The sequence below is a fragment of the Equus przewalskii genome, chromosome 16 (genome assembly GCF_037783145.1).
Source record: "Equus przewalskii isolate Varuska chromosome 16, EquPr2, whole genome shotgun sequence".
Classification (NCBI taxonomy): Eukaryota; Metazoa; Chordata; class Mammalia; order Perissodactyla; family Equidae; genus Equus; species Equus przewalskii.
In genome coordinates this window covers 68,503,315-68,527,345 of record NC_091846.1, presented here as the reverse complement: position 1 = coordinate 68,527,345, position 24,031 = coordinate 68,503,315, and the positions used below count along the sequence as shown (strand labels likewise).

General features: G+C 41.3%; 1 protein-coding gene across 3 annotated transcripts in view; it reads right to left on the bottom strand.

Moving 5' to 3' along the window:
* UBAC2 (UBA domain containing 2) overlaps positions 1-24,031 on the bottom strand; it is a 187,667-nt gene that overhangs the window by 52,096 nt on the left and 111,540 nt on the right. For all 3 annotated transcript variants that reach the window (XM_008516377.2, XM_070579156.1, XM_070579158.1), the window contains exon 7: positions 17,007-17,252. In XM_008516377.2, the coding sequence (XP_008514599.1) occupies positions 17,007-17,252 (246 nt within the window). The remainder of the gene's footprint in view (positions 1-17,006; positions 17,253-24,031) is intronic.

The window sequence follows — 24,031 nt, the reverse complement described above, 5'->3', positions numbered from 1 at the left end:
TTAAGGCTCTGTTCAGGGTTACTCCCCTCCTCTTTCCAGTTCTGTCCCCAGGTTTCTCAGGGTGTGGTGGAGACTGCTGAACTCCTCTCTCCAATCCAAGTACTGCACCTCTGAGTCACATAACCAACTGTCTCTTGCCACTTAGATGTTCCAGAGACATCTAAAATGGAACATGTCCAAACAAAACTCATCTTCAATCCCATGTTCTCCCGTGTCCCCAATCTTGGGGAATGACATCAACATCCATCTACTATGCAAGCTAGATCACCAGGCTCTGTTAATTATAACTCCTAAATATCTTTGGAATCCATCCATTTCTCTCTACCCTCACTCTCACTGCCCTATTTCAGACCACCATCAAGGGTGGGATGGCTTCAGAGAGATTTTCCTAAGATACAAATCTCAACATGTCATTCCTCTACTTAAAAACCCTTCAGTGGTTCCCCATTGCCTTTTTATTAATCTTCGAATATTTATTAATTCATTAATAATAATCACAACCTCATTACTTGCTAAATATTTTTATAAAAAATAACGTTTCCAAAGGAGAAAAAAAATTAATTAATGAGAAGAATGTCATTGTTTTCTATTGTTGCAAATCTCTTTAATGTCTAACTTAATAGAAGATAGTTGGATTCTCATATCTGCTTCTGCATTCAATTCAATATGTTACTTTGGCTTCTGACATATATAAAGAAAATCTAGCCACACAGAGATATACAGTTAAAGAAAAAAAACCATGGAGTACAGTAACAGCCTTTCCAGATAATTGTAGATATGCTTCTTTGATACTACTCAGCAAGTTCCCATAGCTTTTTGGATACAATTCAAACATCTTACCATGGCTCACGGCCTCCTGTTTACCATTCTAATAGTCTTTCTCACCACTCCATCTTCACATTCTAGACTCCTGCCCAGAGCCTTCGCTAATCCCCCAAGTCTGGGGTTCGATGCTCTTCTTACGTGCTCTCCTATTTCAGTGTACCTCTCCCAAGATAGCAGTTGGTACATGGCACTTCAATTACATGTTGACTGGCTGGAAGGTCACAGCAGGCTATAAGCTCTGTGAGGGCAGAGACCATCCATCTTGCTGCTGTTTGTAGACTCAGCCTCTTGTACCACCTGGCATATGTAAGTACTTAAGAAATATTTGTTGAATGAATAAACGAAAGGATAAACACAGTAAAGCATATTGTTGAGTTAAGTTCCACAGGATTTTCTTCAGCAAAGACCTAGCAGTTAGTTGTAACATGGGGACCTAAGTGGTAGGTTAATAATGAAGGCTGAGTGAAAGGAGTGGAAGGGGCTAAAGCAAGGAGGCTCAGAGAACAAAGTGGCTGGCTAACACATTCTTTAAGGACATGAGGCACCCTTTCCCTGTAACACAGGAACCAGCAGTCATAAGGAACCACTGCTGGGAGACCATCGTGGTGCCTGTGAAACTACGAACGGTCACTCCTCAGATAAGAGGTATTTATAACTCACTGTACTGCTTCCAAGGGCTCTTTGGAAGCTGCAGCTTGTGGTGTAAACATGAACATGCTTAGTTTCATCCACTGATCTTCTTAGTGCTGTGTGCTGCGCTGGCGCCAGGTAAAGAGGGCTGTGACACACAGAGAAGTGACTAATTTCCTACGGTGCTGAAAGAGCTTAGCTGAGTTGACAAAACAAAGGTACATTAGAAACTAAACAAGAAGCACTGAGGATCCAGCATATGATTAAGGACTAACGAGAGGCATCTTATTAGACTTAGAGCTAACAATAAGTACTACTAATATAGAGGAAATAAATATCACCACAGGCTGCTGTCATCAGCAAAAGCTTCATGGAAAACCTGGAAAAAAAAAGAAAAAGAAAAGCACCACAAAACAAACCCACTACCACGACCGCACACACAAACCAGCAATGCATTCATCACATGGATAAAAGATGGGAGGGACAATTACGAGGCTCAGAATAAACTACATATTTGGAAAACAACTCATTGGTACTGCCTTAAAAATATGACCAGTAGAAACAGGCAGGAGACAATCCAACCATGTCAGGTGAAGAGCCATACCCTGACATGTGTACAGAGGGCTATGAACACAGTCTATTACATCTTTCTGGGTTGCTTAGTAGCAAGCTGTTTTGGTAGATGTTGGGAGTAAGTAATAAACTAGAGGGAAACTAGACAATCACTTGAAGAAAATCCCAGCTAGCTGTACAGCTCTCAGTTTCACTTTTTCTTTGTGGTTTGTCCAACTTGACCAGTTTTGGGGGCTCAGATACTTCGAAACAGAAAGCAGTTTCCACGGTAGTCAGATCAGGAGACAAAATACATCCTTTTGCTCAGTTTTTAGAGCCTCCGGCTTGGGAGATAAAAGTTTCGGATGGTACTGCTGCTCTCCATCACGTCTCTTCTTCCTCTTTCTTGTTCTGCTTGGCAAGAGTTTGAGAGGCCACAGCCTTGCTTGTCCATGACATTCTTGGTTGGGAGGGCGAGGGCCATGGGTGCTGGTTTAGGGACTGAACTGGGGTGGTAGCAAGAGGAGGGTGAGAGGGCATCTAGAGAGTCTATTATCAGAAAATTGTGCGACAGCCTAGGATACAACTCAACAGCTTGGCTACTGCTGCTCCCCGCAAGGAATACTTCAACCGGTGTGCAAGCCAATGGATGTGTGTCCCAAGTGTGTCTTGATTGATGACTTTTCTCTTGAGAGGCCGGAGACTCCTACCATAGCTGATCTTACTTCTGATACATGGGTACAATTTTAAGGACAGGCTAGATTAGTTTCAAACTCAACAGACACATATATTTTCCCCTTGTTTCAACAAAGCATGGCTCCTGGTAAACTCCTGTTGAGGGAGTCACAGTGGGGCAGGGGCAAGGACTCCAGAAAAAGAGCAGTGGGATTCAAATTCGGCTTCACTATTCACCCTGATGACAGGCTCTGGGAAAACTGACTAGGGTGAGGATGACATGTGGCACTGGGAATGCCACGCTGAGCCCTATAGTGAACGCTCGTGTCTGTCACTGTTTTCTAAAGGCTGGCTGACCCACCACTCTCTTCTGATGGTGAGCTTTTCTTCCAGGGAGAGTCAGAATCAAAGATAACCCCACCATTTTGAGGGAGGGGTTGGTTTCGATTTTGGTAGAGAATAAGAATGCTCAATGTTTTTAGTGAGGAGGTGGTGGTGAAGGGTGGTGTGAGGGAGACAACAAGCTCCCCACAGCCCCAGCCTCAGGTTGGGGAGATGTGGCGTAGGAAGATGACACCTATCTCCTGTTTTAAGGCTTTTTTACTACCTTAATTTGATTAATGTGCTGTGAACACTGAACACAAATTATGGTAAGGATTGCACAGGAATAACTTCGATATAGCTTCTTTGAAACTATGAATGAAAGAGCATCTTTCAGGATGCAAAGTACCAATTTCTGCATTATATTTTCTGTTTCCTTCCTTCCTTGCCAAATTTTTGGTCATTTTTTTTTCCTCCTTAACTTTAGCTCTACACAAAAATAATTAAATAAAAGTCAAAATTAAAATTAGTTTTGGTACTTATTACCAGTAAGTGTTCTGATAGAACAGGAGGTGAAACATTACTAAAAATGAGATTGGGGATTACTCAAGCTCTCCTTTTACATTTCCTTCCCCAGAGAGGTCATCCATTTCCATGTCTTCAGTGACCACCTCTCATTTCCTTACTTGTACTTCAACAAGTGCTGTGCAGGGCAGACTGTGACTTTCCTGTCTAATGTTAGGTTATCACTGCCTGAGAGCCTGGTGACTCTTTTGGACTCAACTCTCTCCTTTGTACCTTAAATCTAGCCAATTCTCACGTACTACTGACCTTTCCTTTGAAGTGGGTGTGCCACTGTTTGTCCTTGTTGTCCTACTCTGAGATTAAGCTAACAGCCTCTTGGATGACATCACTGCCACTAATATTGCCCCAATCAAATCTGTACACCACTGCAGGTGAATCTTCACAATGCCACTGCGTCAAGTGAAAATCTTACTGCATCCTATCTAAATTATTCTGTCTTGTTTTGAAGGTCCTCCCAAACCAGCCCCATCCTAATTATTTCTTAGCTCTTCTCTGCATCTTCCTTCCACTCACTGTGTCCCTCACTTATTGCAGACTATGTCTGCTCAAATTGTGCCTGTCACCTAAAATGCCCTCCCATGTTCCCTCTGACCATCCTTCCTCCTACCACTTTGTACAGGGCCCACCTCTTATTTTATAGTTGTAATTGGCTTCTTTCTCAGCAATTCAAATCCTTACTGCTCTCCCCGTCTGTTGAACTCATAGAGAACTCAATCAAGCTGCCAATCTAAAAGAATAACACTGAGTCTAGGTTTCCTCAACTGTAAAATGGAAAACTGGACCTGAGGATCCTTAAATTAATAATGAGTTGCCTCTTCTGAGGCAATATGTTAAAGAATATCTCGAAAGCCAAGCAGTTCTCTTTCAAAAAGAGATCTTTGGGGCTGGCCCGGTAGCACAGTGGTTAAGCTTGCATGTTCCACTTTGATGGCCTGGGGTTCATGGGTTCAGATCCTAGGTGTGGACCTGCGCACTGCCTGTCAAGCCATGCTGTGGCAGGCATCCCACATATGAAATAGAGGAAGATGGACACGGACGTTAGCTCAGGGCCAGTCTTCCTCAGCAAAAAGAGGAGGATTGGCAGCAGATGTTAGCTCAGGGCCAATCTTCCTCAAAAAAATAAAATAAAATAAAAAAAGATCTTCACTGTTCCAGCAGGAGTCCAACAGCCACCTGCCAGAGCGGTTGTAGGAGGGATTCCTAGGCAGACACTGGTCTAGATAACTTTCATTTTATACCCTCCTGTGCTACTCACGAGTGTTATCTGCATTGATCAAGGATCTCTAATGAGCTATGACCACCCCTCCCCATGAATCCAGGCTCAACATGCATGCATTTATCTTTATCACTTAAAAAAGTATGATTTTTTAAAAATCTCGGTATTGCTAATCTGTGCTCTAATCTCGGACAGAATGTCATGACTCACTACTCTGGAAATTCCTGGGTTCCTGCTGCTTTATTCACAAAACCACGCGTGTCACCCACAGTATCAGGTTGCAGGGTCCGAACCTGGGGTGGGTTCCATGAAATTCAAGCCTTCTTCAGATGATCAGAGGGATTTTTCCTGAGAAATTCATGGGTACCCCAGTATTCTGTCCTGCACTAGAATTGTTTTATGGTTTTGAAAAACCATAGGGATGACTTTTTAGGCGGAAGAAAAATTTGCAAAATGATTATCAGGATGATTTTTCTAATATACTCCTGTTGAACATTATGTCCGCTTCAGGGTACATATCTAAATTCATTTATGGTTTTAAAAAGTGATTAACAAGTGATAAGAGAAAAAATTATGAAAAGAATTAGGATTGCTTATAATTTGTACCTCTCCAAAATACCAACCAAGTATGTCATCATCATTTACTTGTTTTCTTAAATACCATGAGATTGTACCACACTCCTCTTTCTCATGAAGATACCAAGGCAGAATGGAAAATAGAAATGATTTTGTCAAGGTCACTTAATGAGTCAGTCTTGGAAAGGGATTAGAATTTAGATTGATCCTATCTGTTCTGAATTTTGTCAAAAAGGTCAGTATGATCAACTACAAGAGCACCAGAAACATAACAGTAGTTTCTGCAAGGAGGTACAGATTGAGATCAACAGCTTAGCTTTAATTTCACTTGAAAATAGAGTTCTTGCACCTAATTTTGATTTAGTTTGCAGATTTTTATCAACTCAGCATTAGTAAATTATTCCACACCTGATACTATACACTTCATACTCATAAAAGAAAAAAGTCATAAAAGAACTAGCTCTAACTGATTAGATTGCTTTGTTGACAAGGCAGCACAGCGACTTGACAAGAATGGTTTTCAAATCAAATTGCACCCAAAAGTGAAAGAGCAAAGCTAAAAAGGAAAAGTGCTGAGAAGTGTGCCACGTGCCTGCACGCTGTCTTTAAGGCTGCTCAGGTTACTCTAGGCTGAGAACTTGCTCCCTTTGGATTCAAGGTGGATTCCTTTGCTACACACACACGTGTGTAGATATAGGTACATAGTTTTCAGGGCTCCACTCAGAATGTACTTCCTCTAGACAGTATTTCTTGACCCTCAATGGCTGGGCCAGGTGCTTCTCCTAGAAGAACGCTAACAACACTTTACTGTAATTGCATCTTTCTATTCTCACCTCACGGAGAGGAAGGATCATGCTGTCTTGTTCACTGTGGTGCTCTCCAGAGCCTGGCTGGACACTATGCATATTTTGTGGAAAGGATGATAATGGAAATTGTAGTGTTGGTGAGGCCAAGAGGTGAATAAGAAGCTTACTCAGAGACCTAGCTAGATGAAGGGGCAATGACAGAAACTGGTTTAATGGGCTGGCACCTGCCAGCATAAAGGTCTACTAGGTGGGTCTTGACATTTAAACACACTGAGGGATAATCACGCATGCTGCAACACGGATGAACTTCAAAAACATGGTGCTAAGTGAAAGAAGCCAGTCACAAAGGACCAGATAGTATATGATTCCATTTATATGAAATGTTCAGAATAGGAAAATTTATAGAGACAGAAAACAGATTAGTGGTTGCCTAGGGCTAGTAGTTGTAGGGGGAGTGGTGGGAGGATTAGGGAGTGATTGCTAATGGGTACAGTTTCTTTTTGGGGTAATAAAAATGTTCTAAAATTGAACGTGGGATGGTTGTACAACTCTGTGCATATAATAAAATCACTGAATTGTATACTTCAAGTAGCTAAATTATATGGTATGTGAATTCTAGCTCAGCAAAGCTATTAAAAAACTTTAAAAATGCATTGAGAACCTGAGAGCCCTTTTACTACACTAAAAATATTTTACTAAATTACAAATATTTGATTAATGATAGGAACTCTCATGATTTGCAAGGCAGATATGACTCATAATAATGCATATGTTAGATGTTACCTAACAACTGTTGCTGGGGTGGATAAAGAGAGAAACAATTTTCACAGCCACAAAACATTACTAAGAGAGGGTGAGAGAATATACATAGCTCAATTCAACCAAATACTGAGAAAATAACTGAAATGCATGTGTGAATAATGGTGAGCTGCTGTAGGCACTAACAACATCTTCCCTTGAAGGTCAAACAGACTGCTTGTTACTGAAAACAGGTTACAATCATCCAGGAAACACTGGGCAGCCCAAGGAAGTGACAACAAGCAATGACAAAATGAGCAGCAACAGACTTCAGTGCTTTGTTGACAAAACTCCCACTTGGCTTATAGCAAGCATGATGCATTCACAGTGGGCTTCACCTTAATTCTACTTCTAAAGTAAATGGAGATTTTACAGAAATACCTTTTGGAAAGTTTTGTCGAGAAGTTCATGTGGTGGTGTATAACAGTATTATCATCATCTGCCAACAGAGAAACCAGCAGTTACAGAAATAACAGACGTCCAAAACTCAGAGAGAGTTCAGACTTCCCAGTAAAAAGTTGCTTTGACAGCTGCTGGCTACATAATCTTTTAGAGCAGGGAGTTGGCAAGGTTTTTCTGTAAAAGGTGAGATAGTAAATGTTTCAGGTTTCAAAGACCAAAAAGTAAAATGAAAGATATTATGTCGGTACTTATAGAATCAATGAAAATGTAAAAACCATTCTTAGCTTCAGGTTTGGCCCATGGGCCACAGCCTATGGACTCTTGTTTTAGTTTTTTATTTTATTTTTTTGAGGAAGGTTAGCCCTGAGCTAACATCCACTGCCAATCCTCTTGTTTTTGCTGAGGAAGATTGGCCTTGAGCTAACATCTGTGCCTATCTTCCTGTACTTTCTATGTGGGACACCTGCCACAGCATGGCTTGGTAAGCGGTGCGTAGGTCCACGCTGGGGATGCGAACCAGCGAACCCCGAGCCACCGAAGCAGAGCGTGTGAACTTAACCACTATGCCACTGGGCTGGCCCCCCTGGATCCTTGTTTTAAAGGTTACCAGCTTTTGCGGGGTTTTTTTGGTGACGAAGACTGGCCCTGAGCTAACATCTGTTGCCAATCTTCCTCGTTTTGCTTGAGGAAGATTGTCGCTGAGCTAACATCTGTGGCAATCTTTCTCTATTTTTTTTATGTGGCATACTGCCACAGCATGGCTTGATGAGCAGTGTATAGGTCCGTGGCCGGGATCCAAACCTGTGAACCCCAGGCCACTGAAGCAGAATGCATGAACTTAACCACTACGCCCCAGGGCCAGTCCCTAAAGATTACCAGTTTTTAAGAGTAATAACTGTCAAGTTAGCTCCTAAATCAGGACTCTCTCTCAGACTTCCCTAGAGTCAGAAAACAGATGCCCAATGTGATCATAATAACTAATACCTGGCAGATCTTTCTGGTATATAAAGTGACTTTTTAAATGATTTTATCCTCATGACAAGCCTATTAGATAGATTGTGTATAGATCTCCCTGTCAAGCCAGGGTTAACCCCTTAACTGCAAATTTCTTGCTTTTCATTTATATTCTGCTCCTTTTCTATCGTGAGCATAGGTTTTTCCCATTACAATTAGCAAAAAGAGGGAAACGTGCTGAGAAGCTGCAGAGACTCATGTAGCAACCCCACTGTTCAAATGTTCATTATTATAGGAAATTTCCATGACTGCTCTGGAGTTTTGAATGTGCAGAGTCTCCGCAAAGCTTGACTGTGGCCATTTACTATCATTCAGGGAGCAAGCTCTACCTCACCACCATGAATATCGTGAAAACACAGAGAATACTCATCATTTCCCAACTGGTCGTCTTCCTCCAGCATCACGTTTTCAACTGATCATTCATATTATGGCCAAAGTATTCTTCCTTAAAGACAAATCTAACTTACTCGCCTGCTTAAAAGGCTTCATGGACTCACTACCTTCTTGCAAGACAAAAGAAAAAACAAATCTCAGTGTGGCATAAGACCCCTTATGTCCTGGCCTCTGCTTTCTCCCCAGCCTCATCTTTCCCTGCCTTTTCCTTAGGGAAGCAAGCGCCAAGCTCAGGCAGATGTAGTTCCTTGTTGTTCCCACAGCTGTGTTGAGCCCCTGTGCTTTTTCTCACAAGGGTCCGTAAGCCTAAAATGCTGACCTGAATGTTGGCCTCTTCAAGATTCTCCTCAACCACATGGGGCTTTGCTGAATCCCTCATGGAGAACTTGGACTCTCTTTTTGCTGCATACAAACTCCAATAGAAACCTAGCACTTAGTATTGACTCATCTATCTTCCTCTAGTGGATTTCTTGAAGGCCAGGGCAGTGTCATTTACTCTCTCAAGGCTGCACACTGCAGCAGAACCAGAGAGACATAAATCAGTAAAACATCAGCTCCCGTTCTTCAAGAGCTCATATACTATTTGATGAATGAATAAAACACAAACCCGTGAAAAGCTACGTAATGGCCCCAGCAGTGGAAAAATGTCCACAGCTGCAAGTACCAAAATGACTCTGAGATGTCACCAACCATGGAGCCAGCAACTCTGTTAAAGGGAGACGAGTGAATCTGAGAGCAAGGAGCTGTGTAAGTAGAGTTAATGTGTATCGAACACATAAATTAACGAAAGAATGGGAAAACTACAGGCAGGGAGGGAGATGAGAAATACAAGTAAGAGACTGCAGCATTATTATTAGTAAACTTAGTTTTCATCAATAGGAGTCCGTAAGATAATCATCTGAGAGCTTCTGGGTAGTGACTACTTTGCAAGTGTCCAGAAAGATCACATCACTGTGCCTGATGATGAAATTAAGGACACCGTACACTGACCCTGACAGCGCTCTGGTCTCAAGCTCCAAACGAAACAAGGTCTACAGAGTGGTCACACTGTTCATCGCCCTTTAGAGCTATGGACTCTGTATACACTTCAGAGCATGTTAAAAATGTTTTCAGAAGTCTAACGTCATAGTGAACTTTAAAGAACCTGGATGTGACTACCACAGTGACGTCCAAGAATGAGGCCAGGTGCTCAGAGGAGAAGTGAGGATCGTTCTTCCTCCACTTCCAATTCATGCATTACTTCTGAATGTGCTGCATTCCCACTGAAACTCCTTTGAAGAGGGAACTAATTCTTGCTGACTCTAGTGGTCTTTTCTTAGTCATTATCTCTGCTTGGCTTTTTTTGGGGCCGGGGGTGGCATCTGAATCTGTTGAACACCTACTCTCCCACTCTTCCTGAAACACTCTACTCTCCAGGTTTCCTTGCGACTGAACTTTCCTGGTTTTCTCCTCGACCCCCTGGAATTCCTTTTCTTCCTCCTCTCTGCACTCTCTAAATATGTCTTGGGCTGTCTTTAACGGTTTGCTTCACATTTGTCCTCTCAGAAGATATCTGTATACTTTCTAGCCGTCATTCAGCTGGAATTCAGTACATTAGGTAATTCTGTAAATACTTACTGTACATGTATTTAGTCATTAATCCCCCAAATATGTGAGTTCCTAATGTGCCAGGCATTATTCACATACTGGAGATACAAAGAAAAAACTCTCGACCCACCCAAGACACACTGCTGGTAGAGACAGGGAAGGAAATCAACAGTGAGCGGCAGGAGTACTAAGTGCCCAGAAAGAGACCTCCAGGCGCCCTAGGACCAGAGAGAGGATCAGATCCAACCAGGGGGCTGGAGAAGGCCTCCCCGAGGAGGTGATATTTGAAACAAATACTGAAGAATGAACAGGAGATAGGCGAGCAAAAATTGTGTGTGGGGGTGGGGTGGGGCGTGGTGGGGAAGTTGGTACAGGGGAAGTTTGTTTTGGGCAGAGAAAAGGGCAGATGTGAAGGCAAGAAGTGAGAAACAACAGGGCTATGATAAATTGTAAATAGTTCAGCATGGTTAGCCTAAGGGCTGCACATGGGGCCGGAGGAAAAGATGTGGCTAAAAAGCAGGAAAGGGCCTTGTGTAACGAGTTTTAACTACCTTGAAAGCTACGCATAGGTTCTGAAGGGTTTTAGTAGAAGTGAAACAATCGGATTTGTGTTTTCACAGAGATCTCTCTGGGGCTGAATTGTGGGGTGGGATGTGGAGAGGGAGGCAGTCATGACAAGTGATTAGGTAAGAGGCTACTGTAGAAATCCAGGTAAGTGGTGATGGTGGCCTGAACTAAGGCAGTGGGATGAAGAGAGAGGGAACGACTAGGAAGGTAGACTCCAGGAGACTGCATTGGAGGCGAGGGAGAAGAGGGAAATGGATGCAGAAGAGGGGAAAGTCTGCGGCGAAGCCAAGATGTTCTGGTGTGGGCTTTGGGTAGATGACAGCGCTTTCTTTAGGGTAAGGAGTGAGAAGGAGAAGAAAATTTGGCAAAGAAATGGTAAATTTCAAGTGCCTGTGGAACAGTCAAGTGGAGATGTCCAGATGGCAGCAGGCTATTTAGGTCTGGAGCCCAGGAGAGAGGGATGTCTAGCTTGTAGATCTAAATCTGGGAGCCATGGGCTTAACAGAGTGGTGACAGCGATGGGCTAGGTGGGTCCCCTGCTGAGAATGTCTAGGGCAAGCAGCTCAGCAGACTGGACCTCAGGAAACAACAGAGTTAAGGAGTGAGCAGAAGAGCTAATAAACAGACTGCCATCATCCAAGCCAAGGCATTCACACAGCTGAGAGATGGATTTTAGAAATCTGTTTCTTCCTCTGCAGTCTCTCCTTTCTCCCCCCCATCTTACACACTGCAATAAAACAAATTTTTCTGAGATAATTGTCCTACTTTTATTACTGACTAAATCACTCTTTATAGACTCCAATGTCAAAACCCAAATCTGCGGTCAGGACTAAAAGTGCCTCTCTCTGTTACAGTTGCTGTAGTATTTCCCATTTCTCATGACAGATCCTACCATGCTCCAGTCAAACAGGTCTCCTTGAGGTCTTTCCTCTCCAGGGCCTCTTTATCATCTCCACGCCCCCTCACTCTTGCTGGTCCTCTCCTCTGGGATAATCTGCCTCATCCTCTCTTCCCACCCAAATCCTGCCCATCCTTCTAGTGCTTGAATGCTCCTTTCACATTATCAGTCCACACTCACGGCGCTCTTCTCCATCTCTTACTGCCGGGGGTACTCTAGTCAATATTTCATTGTTCATGGATGCTTATCTAATTCAAGCATATCTACCCAAGTTCCCTGAAGTTGATCACAGACTCATTAAGGGAAAGGGCACGTTCTTCACTTCTTTTACACCTGGAGTACCCACCAGTCTTGGTCAGAGGGAGTCTCAAGTAATGACTGACTGACTGACTGCGACCCCAGAGCCAAGCGAGGACCCCAGTGAGCACTAAGCAGCTACCAGGTGGCGAGATGAAATATGACAATAGCAGGCAAAAGAAATATAAAGGAATACACTGAAACAAGACTTTAGCGCTATTTTGGAATGCTTGAAATTAAAAACTGCAGACAGAGCAATCTAATGTATAGCAATTAGTAACTGAATGACTTTCTGACCAAATAAACTCTGGGTTCTATGAAGAACATCTGAAAACCAACAGTTTTTAAACAAACAGATTTATTTTAAGTGCAATAACAATTTGAGGTTACCTACAATAAAAGATACAAGGACATTAAAACGAAAAGATATTTTAAAAACATATAGAAGGTGAAAGCAAAAGTTCTAACTTTGGGTTAAACAGTTAATTTGATTGAACATTAAACATGGCACTGAGTTTCCTGCTAGCCAAAGCAAAAAAGAAAAAAAAAAATCACAAGGAGCTCTCCTTAATGGGAGGCAGTTTGACGAAGGATTGAGCAGAGGCCTTGGAGTCAGACACACCTGGGTCCCAATCCTGTACCCCCATTGGCAGCTGTGTGTCCTTGGGTAGGCCAGCACCCCCAAGTCCCGGGGGAAACGGAGGAAATAGCTTTATCTCTCAAGGCTGATGCTAGGAATAAATGAGGAGGGAACTGAGTAAGCCTAGGACAAAAATAGTATGCTCTTTACTCTCCAGCAAATCATTCAACGTAAAGCCCCTGGAAAGAGTCCAGGGCTTGGGATTCTGAACCTTACACCTACTGGGGGCAAGACCAAGCTCAGACAGTGAAGGAGCCTGCCAAGCAGAGGGTAGAGCCTCAGATCAAAGGCTATCACTTCAGAGCTGCCTGGCTGGAATATAGTCTCCAGGAGGGCAGGGATTTTGGTCTGTGTTAGTCATTGCCACTTAGGCTGTGCAACCTGGCAGAGCCTACGGTATTCAAAGTACTTGTGGTGGGGAAAGACACTGTATGGAGTTTACAGCAAGCCACAAGGGACAACTACAATATGGATCCCTAGGGTACTGGAGTAAGGGCCTGCATATATGACAGAAAACTATATACTTTCAAGAGACTGCTGCTGGACCCTGGAGAACAGGAAGTGTCTGACCATGGGTATAAAGTGAGACCTACCAAGTATTAAGGTCACATGGGCCCAAAGAAACCCACCATCAGATGGAAGTGGCGTATCTAAGATCAGCATGAGCATGGCTGGACGGCACAGGTGAGCAGCAGAAGCAGGTATGCCAGACCACCATGTTAATCACCTCTGTTACACCAAAACCTCTTCCCTCATTCACACTTCCTGTCACATGAGGGCGGGTCCCTTAAACCAATAGACAGAGGAGGAAAATGGCCAAATTTGGTTCACAGATGGGTCGGCTCGGTACATAAGTGAAAGCTGAAAATGGGCTGTGGCTGCACTACAGCTCCACTCAGGGGTGACCTTGAAAAACAGTGATGAGGGGAAATCCTCCCAATGGGCAGAGCCTGGTCAGTGCAGTTATGTATCCACTTTGTGTGAAAAGAGAAGTAGCTTGAGGTAATAACATATATGGATTCACTGGACACAGTAAATGACTAGGTTAGTTGGTCAGGGTACTGGAAGGTAGGGGACAAGGAGACCTGAGGAAGAGGCATGGGGATATAGCTAAAGGAATAGGCATGAGGTGTGACATCTATGTTTTGCTGGTTAATGTCTACCATGGATAACCACCACAGAACAGGGAGACAAAATGACTCAGCCAATTGACATCAGTCAGCCCCTACCGCTGGCCACTCCCATATTGGCACATGAACAGGGTAGCCAGGGTGGCAGGGACAGGACTATGCATGGACTCCACTCTCTAAGGCGGACCTCGCTACCAACAGCAACAGAGACCAATGATGAACCTGACAGACCACCATCCCTCAAGGAGAACCAACAGTCACTTAGTGCCAGGTAAACTATACTGGGCCCTTTTCACTCTGGAAGGGGCAAGTTATGGACCGAAATGTGTCCCTGCAAAATTCATAGGTTGAAGTCCCTAACCCTTAATGTGACTTTACTTGGTGATAAGGCCTTCAAAGAGGTAATTAAGGTTAAATGAGGTCATAAGGGTGGGGCCCTAATCCAATAGGATTGGTGTCCTTATAACAGATACCAGGAGCACACACCTGAAAAGGCCATGTGAGGACAGAACAAGAAGGTGGTTGTCTGAAAGCCAAGGAGAGCCCTCACCAGAAACCAACCCTGCTAGGACCTTGAGCTTGGACCTCTAGCCTCCAGAACACTGAGAAAAATAATTTCCCCCATTTGTGGAATCTAGGGTTCCTGCTCCTGAAACTCTAGATTCCATGGGTTTACAGAACTTGTCTCACAGGAGGGGAAAACTTCCATCTGGGGACAAAGCAAGAATGCCATTACTTTTTAAGTTACAGCAGTTGCCCAGTCATTTTGGGGTTTTGTGCCAAAAGACCAGCAGGCAAGGAAAGGAGTCATTATGCTGGCAGGAATACTTAACCTGATCATCAGGAAAAGGTATGGCTATAGGCACAAGGGGGAGCATATGTGTAGCACCCAGGTGATCACCTGGGCATTGCCTCGTACTCCCTTGCCCAATTTTTACAGTAAATGGACAAATGCAGCAGACACAGCCTGAGAAGGGCCTAGTGACCAGGGACTCAGACCCCACAGGGATGAGGGTATGTGTCACTTCACTAAGTAAGCCTTTCAGCCAAGGTGAGGGGACTCTTGAATGGACACTAGAGAAGGGAGACAATGATCAGTATGCCCTTGAGACCAGCTTCAGCAGAAGGGGATGTAGGTTGTCCTGCTAACCTTCCTTGTCAATGTTGCTCCCAGGAAGAGTGCCACTGGAATCTTGGAGGAGGTGCTCCAAGAACTTAGGTAAAACAAGAAGATCCAAGCAGCGTGAGGGTTAGATGCTGTGGTCTGCTGCCTAGATCCCCCACCTCCCTGAGGACTGAAGCTCTCAATCTTCCCACTGCTGGGGTGTTGGTACCTGACAGTTCTAAAGGGACACTCCCTCAGTGATGGGGTGCACCTTTGGAGAGCCAGTTGGCCTAAGACCTGCAATCTGTACCAATGACTTGTTGGCAGAGGTTTACAGTTCAGCTCCTTGTCTGAATCTGGGACAACGTGGAAGGGCTCTGCCAACGCCACAGCTCTCTGTAAGATTAGCTCAGGCCTTCTTTGTAATTGTTGTTCAAAGTCTCCCTCTGTCCTTCATCACCACTCCCCCAAGATGCGGATCCTGGCAGCATTCTCTGATAAACTTCATACATAAAAATCTGCCTGGGGACACCAAGCTGAGAAATACAACTTTTCTGGCTTGCTTATAAGCAAAAGATCCATACTTATGTAATGGGGAATCTCCTCTCAGGTCTCCCAAAGGTATTTTAGTCAATGTATTTCCCTCAAATCTGCTCTTCTGATGTTGGTGGAAATGGTGCTGTCTATCCTATTATCTAAGCCAGGAGCCCTTCTTTCTCTCCTTTATAGCTCTGTCCATCCTACCTGAAAATATTTACACTCACCACTACTCAGTTTTTCGGATACTGATCACTCTGAGTTCTCATGATTTTCATTCTTCCCTCTGTTTCCTTGAAGGATCTACCTCCTCCTCCCGCTAAATACAAGGCTTAGTCTACACCCTACGTTCATCTTGGATGTAATTCTCTTACAGACCTCATCTAGCACTTTGCTTTTATCTCTCAACCCTACAAAGTTGACTCTGTGATCTACACTTCCAGCTTTGACCTCTCTAAGAGAGATGTCTGTCCTCCATATTTAACTACATCATGGGTATGGTATCTTTACTGTATGTTCCAGAGTCACCTCAAATTCAAATACATCTGAAGGGAACAACCTTTGTGTCTCTCTTTCACCTGTAGACTTAGCCCATTGATAAAGGCCCCCCTTCTTCCCACCCCAGATATAAACTCTGGGACCCACATCTCCAATGGGACACTAGGATGTCACATCTGATTTCACTTCTCCAGACCATTGTGAGGCCTGTAGACTACTTCTCCCACCCAATGCACACAGGAGACAGGGAGATGGCAAGAGACAACAGCAGTCTCTCATACCCCAGAGGGTAAAGAAGATGGAGACAAGAAATGAAGAGTTCAGTGTGCTGGATCACAGAAGCGACAAAGAGAGATCAGGTATGAGGTTTTAGCCTGACATACTGTAACCCTTGAAAGACAAGTGTGTTTGGATACAGCAGTTTTTGTACATAAATGCTCAATATTTCCTGATGATTAATGACAAGGCTAGGAAAACACAACATTTGTTTGATTTACTCATTGGTTGTTCCCTTGAAAATTTTCTTACCTTCATATTCTCTCCATTTCAACCAAGGAAAATCAAGAAGTTTTACACTTGCTCTTCACTCCAGAGCACATGATAATAAGCATTTTAACAGGAAGACACTGCGGCTTTTACAAGATTATAAAAACAGATAAATATCACGTCTTGCTAACTAGGTTGGTGTTTCTCTAAGAAATAATGTTTATCTAATAGAAGCGGGACAAGAATGTCCAGTTTGACCAGTCTTTCAGCTACAATTTATTTTTTTACCTTTAAAAAAAAATGAAAAGCCACTATCAGAGACCTACACTCTATTTGGAAACATATCAAAATATCCACATTGCAATGCACAGGAATAAAATGTAGTCTCTACCACACATACAGCCACAGAGGAAAAGTTTACTCAGGCCACTCAGTATTTTTGAGTTTTTAATTATTATTATTATTTACCTGCTGCTGTCTTTGTCGCCTCGCTTGTGCAAACTGAGAGAGCATCAGCTGCCGATCAAGCAGCTCCATTCTTTGCTGTCTCTGAATGTCTACTGTGGCCCCCATCCCAATTCTGGCTTCGGTGGCCGGTTCTGAAGATGCGAAGATGGGCTCAAGTGTCCAAGAAAAGAACTTTGCCATCCAGCTGGGGATGCAGAGCACCTGATGAACTCGTAACACGTTGCTGTTGTAGCAGATACCAGAAACCTAAAAGAAAAAAGTCCAACTGGATTGTTTAAATGTAATAAAAGTTTAAAGAACATATTTTCCATAGAAATCAATAACCAAAAAATACTTCTGATGGTATTTTTCTTCATTCTAGCAGTGTTGGGTGATAATGAAGACTCCTACCAAGTTGCAGAATACTAAGCAGTACAAATCAACAAAAAACTTAATTTACTCATTAAACAAATTTGTTTTTATTAAGTTAGAAGAGATAGCAAAATCCTAACTACTTAACACTGAAAGTACTGGTAAAATATTTAAAAAACAATGCTTTCATTTTAGAAAAGCCATAAAATATCTGATTATCAAAACACTTTCACACTAACTCTGTGGTTACTCTTATTGGCAGATGGCCACTGGAGACAGAGAGTGGCAGAAAACAACTTTGATGTTCAATGATGTAATCTAGCCATATAATAAATTTGCCAGAAAATAAAAACAATCTAGAATTTACATAGTGTTTTAATACATTTTTCAAGTATTGATTTTTCTAGGTTTTTAAATCCTGGCCAACAGTTAGCAATTAACAATTCTGTTTATAAACAAGCCTATTTTTCATCTTTAAGGTAATTTATATGGTAAGAGAAGTCTAAAGACTCTCTGTGGTCTTCTAGGTAAAAATAAGTATGGCTATTCTTTTGTAAAAAAATCTTTAATTTTGTGAATTTGATTCTTAGAGTAAGAAATTATTCATACCAAATTAGAGCATATTTGAAAACTTTCTGTCTAACAGGAGAAGAGTAGACTTTAACATTCTATTAATAACATTCAAATTAATTAATTAGGCAAGAATTTATTGAGCACCTGCTATAGACCAGGCACTTGGAATATAGCCAAGACAACATAAACAGGTCCTATCTCACAGAGGTAACAGGTCAATAGGAATAACAGAGAATAAACACATAAACATGCAGAACAATTCTCGACAAGTTCTATGAAGAAAATAAAACAAACTGACTTGGAGCAGGGACTTTCTTTAGGTTGGATGGTCAGGGAAGCTTTGGAGGAAGTGACACGAGTGAAGATATTAAGGATGATGGGGTGCCAGAGATTTGAAGAATTGGAGGAAGAGCATTTCAGGCAGGGAAAACAGCAAATGCAATGCAGGAATGAGTTTGGGAGCATCTATGAGAAATCTTAAGTTGAGCTATCAAGTGAGTAGTTGGATATACAAATCTGGAACTCAAGGGAAAAGTTAGCAGAGATAAAGATTTTGGAGTCACTGGATTAGATGGTGTTTAAAACAATGGGACTAGATGAGACAATATGGGGGTTGGGGACATATGATAGAAGTGAAAAGAGGACTTAGGATTGAACCCAGGGGTACACCAATATTTTGTGGATGGACAGAGTAGGAAAAGTCAGTAAAGAAATCTGAGAAGGGGCTGCCAGTGAACAGAAGGAAAACTGAAGCTAAGAGAACAGTGTTTTAAAGATGGGAATGGTCAGCTATGTCTAATGCAGCTCAGAATTCAAGTAATATAGAGAAAGGAAAACAACCATTGGATTTGGCAAAATGGATGCCTTTGATGACCTTATAGGAACAGTTTCGGCGCAGCAGTAGGAGCAAAGACAGACTACAGCAGGCTGAAGAGTGAATGGTGGAAGACTTTTGGTTTTAAATAATTTCCATACCGCTTCTCTTAAAAATGGTGCAAAACAACAAAGAAAACGAAAACAGAAATAAACTCCACATTCAGTGAAACTAGAAAGCGAAGAGAAGCAGAATATGCCACACCAAAATATGCCACTTTGGCATAATGGTTATTTTAAATTAAAGTTACTTGAGAAACAGCTGGTACAAGAGGGACACTCTGACCCTCCTTAGCTCTCCTGAAAGCAGGAAATAAATTGCCCATGTGAAGGTATCCTCCTCGTACGAGGAGGGTAAAAGGCATTCTTACTGCCAGAGAGAGAATTCAAGGCCAGAAGGCTGCATAAACAAGTCTTGTTACTTCCTCACTAACTTACTACCCTAAGCCTGACCTTCTTCTCTTTCCAATTCTTCACAAATTTATTGTTTCTTTGTCTAAAAGGTATAAAACCTGCCTGCTTTGGTCACTTCTTTGAGCCTCATATCTTTGGGGCTCCTGTACATATGAAATTAAATTCATTTTTCTGCTGTTCATTTTTCTTATGTCTATTTAATTATTAGATCAGCGAAAGAACATAGAAAAGAAGAAGAAACAAATTTTCCTTCCCTACAAAAGCATCTGTAATCCTGAAACACACTAAGAAACTGGGAAATACATTGAGTAATTAGAAATCACTTAGTATATGAGAAGAAGGGTAAGTCCAAATGCTGGCAGAGTCCCCTGGAGCTCAGGTAGGTTCAGGGTCTATAGGCACCAGGTACTGGGGATAGCAGGAGTGAAGTGGCGGATTACTAAACTCTGTGTAAGAAGCAACCTGAATTCCTTCCTGCACCCAGCATGACCCACATCTCCTCTCCTCTTCTCTACAGTGAGAAGGTAAAAAGCTCTGCATGGCATGGCTCAAAGAGGCTCTGAAGGGGGTAGAACAGGCCCAGAGGGGAGGCCTGGGGCTCTACACAGGCAGATTCCATTCAGACAGGGAGGCGCTCCAGTATATGTCTCATAGAGCTTCCGGGAGAAGACAACAGAGAGAATATGGGGAGAGGGAGACAATATTTCAAGAGATAATGGCTGAGAGTTTTCCAGAATTAATAAAGAATATAAATCCTCAGGTTGAAAATGCAAGAGTCCCAAGAAGGATAATAAAATGAAATTTATCTCTAGATCTATTGCCGTGAAACAAAGAAAGAAATCCTTAAGAGTAACCAGAGATAAATGCAGACTGCCTAGAAAGGAAAAACAATTAACTATCAGCAGATAACAACAACAAAAACTATGAGATACTTAGGAATAAACTGAATAAAAAATATGTAAGGCCTTTATAGAGAAAACTAAAAAACTATAATAAAGGAAAATTTTTAAAAACCTAGAAACAAATAAAGATATCACATGCATGAACGGGAAGATACAAAATAGTTAAGATACCAATTTTCACCAAATTAATATATAAATTCAAAATAATTCAAAATAAAATCTTAGGGTTTTTGTTGGAACTTAAACGTTAATCCTAAAATTCATATAAAATGTTTAAGGTTTAAACTTTAAAAACAAAATGTTGGGAAAAGGAAGCCAGACACAGAAGATTGCATATATTATGATTCCACTTTTGTAAATGGATCATTCTGAATTACAAATCAAGTGAAAAAATCGTAAAGCAAAGCATGAAGGTGATGATCAGAGATCCCAAGAGAGCAGTCACGGGATGGGGGGGGGCCGAGGGGTTCTAGGGCTGGCAATGCTCTGACCTGCGTGGGCTTTTAGGGGTGTGTTCACTTTACAGTGATTGGTTCAGCTTCATGACATTTATAGTTCATGCACATTTTGCTATGTGTTATATATCACAATGAAAAGATTTAAAAATGAAGAATAAAGGATCCAGAATAGCCAAGGTAATTTTAAAGAAACATAATAAACCCTATCAGATTTCAAGATATGCTATAAAGTTTGAGTAAATAAAATAGTGTGGTCTTTATGTAGAGCTACTCAAATAGACCTAAAGAACAAGAGCATAGAAACAGACTCGTGAGTACAAGGGCACCTGGTATACAGCATAAAAGGGTAAATTAGAGGGAAAAGCATACACAAACTATGCGTAAGGATAAAGACAAAACAGGTCCCCATTCCTGATACCATACAGAAACTCCCAACAGATTAAGGACACAAACATAATTTAGAGAACTGTCAATCTTTCTGCACAAAATACTGAAGGAAGGAACATCTTTTTGGCATTGGGATGGGATTCGTAAATAAGAAATATAAAGCACAAACCATAAAAGAAAACATACATTTATTTACTTTACAATTTAAAAGCTACATTACACCAAAAGTTATCATAAATGAAGTGAAAAGACAAGTAAGAGCCTGGAACAAGGTATTTAGAATTCTCCTAGTCAATAGAGTTCAGAACATATAAAGAAACTCTATAAATTTGTAAGAAAATGACAATCAACCCAATTTACAAAGTAGATGAAAAGACAATTTCAGAAGAGGAAATTCAAATGGTCAGCAAACATCTGAACAGATGTTTATCCTCATTCATTTTTAGGGAAATGCAATCTAAAATGAACAATGTTAAAATATAACAATAATTGGCAAAAACGGAAAAATCTGGTATGAGGTTTTGGTGAGGATGAGGCGAACTGAGAACTCTCACCCAATCCTAAGGGAAGGTAAAGGGCTACAGGCCTGCTGGAGAGCCATTCGAGGATGCCTAGCCGAGCTGAAGGGTGCTTTAGGGAGCACTCGATTGCAATGCTGTATGTGACAGCTAGGAAATGGAAACAAAGTGTCCCAAGTAGAGGAAGGGCTAATGAGTGGTATTCCATCCAATGGAATACCAAACAGTAATTAAAATAAATTCAGTGTACATGTATGAACATGTTTTTTAAAAGGTATCATATATTGTATTCATCTTTTTGCAAAATTTCAAAACACAAAATAATAGCAGAGACTGTTAGTGGGCACATACTTACGTAGTAAGCAGAGAACCATGGAGAGCGGTTTCTTCTACAGGAGATGACAGGGAGGGAAGGAGAGGAATGGAGAGGTAGCACTATTGGTAACCAGCATTTTTTTTTTAGCAAAGAAAGAGATGGGAAATAAATATGGAAAAAAAATACATAATGAATTGGAGGCAAGGAAGTAGATCCTTTTCGGAAGATCTGAGTAGGAAGGAAAACAGAAAATGGGGCCATATAATGCCAAAGTTACACTCATGTAGCTGAAGATAGTAAAATGTTGTTATAAACATAGCAACATATGAGAAAATTGATCAAATCAGAACTGAGAGATTTGAATTAAGGGAAAAATTACACATTTTTATTTTTTAGTCTCAAAGTATCCAAGTGTGATTGTGAACTTGTCCATTTCTCCCTTTAGTTCTGTTTGAATTTTCCGTTTTTGGAAACTGTTGTTAGGCACACATACATTGATAACTGACTCTTTCATCATAACAAAGTACCCTTCTTTGTCTTTAGCAACACTCAGACAGAGGTCGATTTTGTCTGGTACTAATATGGCCATTTCAGTTTTCTCTTTCCATGATATATCTTTCTTCATCCTTTTACTTTCAACTTTCCTTGTGTCTGTGTTTAATGTGTGTCTTGTAGATTGCATATAGCGGCTTTTTGCTTTTACACTCAGTCTGACAACCTGTGTTTTTGATTGGAGTGTTTAGCTATCCAAACTTATTGTACTTTCCTTGATACAATTGGATTTTGCTATTTGGTTTCTATTTGTTGCATCTTTTTTTTTTTTTTTTTTTTTTAGGAAGATTAGCCCTGAGCTAACAACTGCTGCCAATCCTCCTCTTCTTTTGCTGAGGAAGACTGGCCCTGAGCTAACATCCGTGCCCATCTTCCTCTACTTTATATGTGGGACGCCTACCACAGCATGGCTTGCCAAGCGGTGCCACGTCCACACCCAGGATCCGCACCGGTGAACCCCAGGCCGCTAAAGTGGAACGTGTGCACTTAACCACTGTGCCACCAGGCTGGCCCCTGTTTTTTGTCCTTTGTTTCTCCTTTCCTATTTCTTTTTGTGCGTGTGTTAAGCAAATATTTTTTAGTATTTCATTTTAATTTTATTGCTTTTTTTTTTTAGTAGTATCTCATTGCATTTTTTCATGTTTGCTCAAAGGATTACAACATGTATCTTTAACATCACAATGTGCTTAGAGTTAATACTGAATTATTTCAAATAAAATATATGAACTTTGCAAGAGTATAGTTCCATTTAACATCACCCCCATCCACTGTGCTACTTTGTCTTATATATTACACCTATATACCTTATAAACCCATCAATGCAGTGTTATTTTTGCTTTATGCAATCATATGTCTTTTAAAAATTTTAGGAAAAAAAATTAATGAAAATGCACAGCTGTTGCCTATACTTAAAGGAGTTCCCAATTTAGTAGTGGTTCTTAATTTGGGGGGGAGTAGGTCATAAATTCCTTTAAGGAATCGATGACAATTAAAGATTTTCACTTTCCTGCCCACATCTATCCCTATCCCCATCATCATGTATATACTCAGAAAATTGTATATTCAATTTTAGTAGGTAGGACTATCGTACAAAGAATTAGGATATCCTAACCCAGTAATAAACAAGTACACTACTACAAATTCTGGCAGGGATAAAATAAGGCTTTTGTGCTCATTTACTTAAATTTCTATCCTAAGGGTTTGCTTCCTATTTGAACATACGCTCTGGAAGAAGAATTTTGGTTGGTTTTGATCACTGTTTGGCCTCTGCGCCTAGAACCGTGCCTGACACATAGTAAGTACTCTTTAAGTATTTGCTGGGAGAATGGTGAATGAACGAATGCTCCACAAAAATAAATAAATAAATAATAAATAATCCTAGGTTCTTTTAAAGGAGATTGGACTGTTGACAGCAGACACACTTTTTTGTTGCTAAGTTTGAACTTTTCCATGTGACAAAAAGGTAGAGTTCACCTGTCCTTTATTTATTTATACACCTCTGGGTATACCAGCATGATCTCAAGATGTCAAATAAATGACATACTATTGTAAAATGTTTTAGGTATTCACAAAGGATTAAAATACAAGAGCTTAAAGAGTTTAGTTTCCTATAAATATTTGATAATCAACCCCACCCAATTCTAAGACAAGATGAGATAAGAGTAACTGCACTAAATTTTAC